A 4590-nucleotide genomic window follows, 5' to 3' on the forward strand; every position below is an offset into this window, starting at 1 on the left:
ATAAGCCAAAAACTACATTTTACCCCTATGTTCTATTTTTAGCCATGGCTGCCATCTTGATTGGTTGGCCGGGTCACCGGACACATTTTTAAAACTAAATACCCCAATAATGATTGTGGCCAAGTTTGGTTTAATTTGGCCCAGTAGTTTCAGAGGAGAAGATTTTTGTAAAAGTTACTAAGATTTACGAAAAATGGTTAAAAATGGACTATAAAGGGCAATAACTCCTAAAGGGGTCAACTGACCATTTCGGTCATGTTGACTTATTTGTAAATCTTACTTTGCTGAACATTATTGCAGTTTACAGTTTATCTCTATCTATAATAATATTCAAGATAATAACCAAAAACAGCAAAGTTTCCTTAAAATTATCAATTTAGGGGCAGCAACCCAACAACTGGTTGTCCGATTCATCTGAAAATTTCAGGGCAGATAGATCTTGACCTGATATACAATTTTACCCCATGTCAGATTTGCTCTAAATGCTTTGGTTTTTGAGTTATAAGCCAACAACTGCATTTTACCCCTATGTTCTATTTTTAGCCATGGCGGCCATCTTGGTTGGTTGGCCGGGTCACGCCACACATTTTTTAAACTAGATACCCCAATGATGATTGTGGCCAAGTTTGGTTTAATTTGGCCCAGTAGTTTCAGGGGAGAAGATTTTTGTAAAAGTTAACAGACGACGCCGGACGACGACGGACGACGGACGCCAAGTGATGAGAAAAGCTCACTTGGCCCTTTGGGCCAGGTGAGCTAAAAAGGGGGAGATGGCATTACATTGACAGAAGTGATAAAAAATGTTCAATATGTACGAAAAGATATATCGGAGACGAATACCACTATATTTTTGTTTGCCCGGCTTTACAAGATGAAAGAAGAAGATTTATTCCAAATGAACTAATACCAAGACATAACATTATTACATTCAACAAACTGTTTAATTCCAAAAAACCAAAGACACTAAGAAACCGCTGCAATTTTATAAGATGTATTAATAGTAAGCTCACTTCTTCTTAACAACCATAATTTATTTACCATATTTATACTTATAGAAAGTATTTCTTCATACAATTTTAACTTTTACATTTGACTATATAAGTCTATATGTATATTCTTTTATATGTTATCTCATCCGAAATTTTGAATTTTATGCATTTTTAATGCATTTTTTTTTAATTATGTATATTATTTTTTAACTTCTCTGTAACCTTTGTACTTGCATGGTTTTATGAGAATAAACTATCTATCTACTTTATTGTTTATTTTATTTTATTTCATATTTTCATCTTATCCTATCATGTGTGTTTGTGTTATATTATATAACTTTTGATGAACTTCTTTTACAGTTGTAACTTTATGGTGTTTGAGAAATAAAGAATCTTGAATCTTGAATCTTGAGCTTACTTGTGACTGTTATTCACAATTCATTTTAGTATCCGAATTTAAAAAAAAATCATCTTCAGTACATATACATCGGTTCTTTGAAATTAAGTTTATGTGACACCATGTTACTGTGTAACAATCTTTATCCCTTTTTTTGTCTGTACACACTCATAAGTCGATGTCGAACTGACGAAAAGGGAAACAACCAAAAGACAAACAACAAAGCTGTAACAAAAGACAAAAAACACAAACCCGGTGTTGGTATACAAATTCCCCGATATAACATCTACACTATTTGATTTAAAAGGTGTATCAAAATTGAGACCTGTTGGAAGAAGATTTTCTACTTTATTATTGTTATTATTTCAATCTTAATAATTTTAGTACCTTCCAGTTCCCGCACTATAGATGTTAACGAATACGGACTTAGAATATCTTCTAGTTCTCGCACTGAAAGTGTTAACGAACACGAAACTAGAACATCTCGAGCCGCAGTTGCCTTTATTTGAAAATTTGCCATGTAATAATCAATATCTATTTTATCAAATATCACAATGAAAACTTGATGAGTTCACTCTAAGAACAGAAAGAAGAATCAAATTAGGAACATTGATAAGTCGAAAAGTACAAACGGCACCATGAACGAAAGAAAAAATAGAAAATTCAAAGACATAACTTGAAATATATTGAGCAATACTACGAACCCGACCTGTCAAGTATTTTAACAATCGATTTTATATAAGAACCCAAAATGGAATCCAATAAATTCAGGAAATACGTACAGAAATGCACGTTTTAGAAAGGCTTGCATTGTTAATCAACAAATAAGACTAAAAGAATAAATTTGCAAACGTAAAATTCATATTTTATTTCATTTTACAATCATTTAAACTATTCAAAAATCAACTAAAATGTAATAACATAAGATAAATAGCATAACATCACATACTTTGTATCTTTGGAAAGGGGTAGCTGGGGAGCAGTCATTAAAGCTCCCTTCGTAACAAAACATATCAGTACAATTTATAATAACACAACTCATTAGCATACACGTATTCAAATATAAGAATAAAATAATTATTTAAACAGAAACCAAGAAAACTTTCATTGTCAACATACTAATTAAACTTTTATACTAATAACATATTTAACACCCAATTTTATATCGTTTTTCTATTGTAATCAAGTTTACCAAACGATCAATGAATACATTTAGTTTTAGCATTGATTATACGGTATTCAATCGATTCTAGCTTCATTCATCAAATAAAACATGGAAGCAATCACATTAGCTATCGATTTTTGGAGAATCGAATTTTTAAGAGTGGATATATACATATGATTCATCTTAAAATGTTGGCTAGATGACTAATACGAAACTGTATATAGAAGAATTTCTGATAAAAGTAAAATTTGAATCAAATTACGATATTTTCAGCATACTCTATAATTTTTAACAAAAGCTTAAGTAAACATTTAAAACTATTTTATATTTCATAAGAAATATGAAATAGAAAATAACAATTCCCTCACTTACTGAACACATATTTGTCAACTGAGCCCGAAGACATGTTTGTTCTCGCATATTTATGAACCTTTCACGTGAGAGATGAGCTATGCTGAACTATTGCGATGTAAAACAAGCAACAGCTCATTCCCATATCACTATCTTTTAATTGTCATGGCAGATTATTGGCATTATGGCGAAAGTAGATAGGAAAGGCTCATATACAAGGCGAGTAGGCTTTGAGTTCTGTGAATACCTCCGTAAAGAAACTAGGATCACTGTTCAAACGCAACATGTTAGCACTTTGTCGGTTAATGATAACTAAAGTGCGGTCCCAAAATTTGTCTCTGTTTTCTTCAACGAGGAATGGCTTTAGTGGATAGCTTATTTCGTTTCCCATATAAGAATATGAAAGATATAGGCAAGTTAAAACAAGAGCCTGAAGTTCATGTTCTGAATCTATATCGTTATACATTGAGTCTTTTACCAGCATGTACAGAAACACTACGTTCGCTGGATTGATAAACGCTACATCCTGCCATCCTTGTAGTAGTAAAGATCTGTCTACTGTCCGCAGCCATACAATAGCACTGTGACTTTCGAAATTTCGTAGACGCTTACACTTCTTTCTCAGAAATTCTCCTAAACATTTCAATAATTCGGAAGTACTGGCTTGGATTACTGTCCGTTTAGGGCTGGTGGCTTTGTCGATCTTTTTGACTGATTTCTTCTCCACATTTTTCTTTTCATCTAGCTTTTCTGACTTAATGTTATAACTGGAAATTGACTTTGGTATATTTTTGTTTATATCTACATTCTCGATGTTAAAATTGTTGTCAATTTTTCCTGGTACAATGGTGGCGTTTGAAAACCGCTGAAAGTTTTTGTCTTTCTTCTTTCCATTACTAACAGAGAATTTCTTCCAACTTAATCCTCCTAGAAATATAGAATGTTTCCTGTAACTCTTGTCCCTCGGATTTGATGAATTTTTAGTGTTGTTTAAAAGTTCGTATTGGTAGTTATTTAAATTTACCTCCTCGTACAATGGCTTCCTTGGTCGTGGCGAAAATGATAAAACCGTCCCCATGTTTCTGTAAATTAACCTGTAGAACGTCTTTAAAATGACACTTTTTCGTATATTCTCTTGTTTTTATACCATATTTCTAAAGAAATTAGCACCTTTCGAATTGGTACGACTTTGAGGTCAGTCAAAATTCAAAGCAGATGTTTTTCTAAATCGCCTGTAAATTGTACATTTCTCCACCGTAAAAGGAATCAATTAGCATAATGGTAGACATGATGTCATTACCATAACAACCTCAAACATGGATGCTGAATGCAGAACCACTAGGTAGCTTGATGCCGCAAAGAAAATGAATCGATACGAGCTCCTTGGAATCGATCGATACTGTAATTCCAAAGCTTTGGTATACATTATAGAACGGAGTTGCTATTTAATCAATGGATTGATTCGGAATATAACACTGGGGATTAATTTTGATTATTAAAACAAAAAGACGTCAACTTGATATTACCATTATGATAATTACTCAAAGCAGCATATATAGCTTGTTTGATAGATAAACTTTGGGTTAAAAAAAAATTCGTGCAATTGATTACGGAAGCCGATAAGGGCCATTCAAAAAAAAAAAATTATGTCGTAATTACGACATAGCATGTCGTAATTACGACATAGC

The 4590-nt window shown here is 32.5% G+C and overlaps 1 protein-coding gene across 1 annotated transcript; it reads right to left on the reverse strand.

Annotated features, from left to right (window-relative positions):
* Positions 1 to 2229: 2229 nt before the first annotated feature.
* LOC143065089 (cyclin-dependent kinase 5 activator 1-like) lies at positions 2230 to 4205 on the reverse strand. The gene has a single exon (XM_076238434.1). The coding sequence runs from the start codon at positions 3978 to 3980 to the stop codon at positions 3111 to 3113; it is 870 nt and encodes a 289-aa protein (XP_076094549.1). The 5' UTR covers positions 3981 to 4205; the 3' UTR covers positions 2230 to 3110.
* Between the last annotated feature and the right edge of the window lie 385 nt (positions 4206 to 4590).

The sequence above is a fragment of the Mytilus galloprovincialis genome, chromosome 2, assembly GCF_965363235.1.
Source record: "Mytilus galloprovincialis chromosome 2, xbMytGall1.hap1.1, whole genome shotgun sequence".
Taxonomy (NCBI): Eukaryota; Metazoa; Mollusca; class Bivalvia; order Mytilida; family Mytilidae; genus Mytilus; species Mytilus galloprovincialis.

Excerpts from the sequence above, each read along its gene's own strand:
- LOC143065089 (XM_076238434.1), bottom strand. The coding sequence starts at position 3,980 with ATGGGGACGGTTTTATCATTTTCGCCACGACCAAGGAAGCCATTGTAC.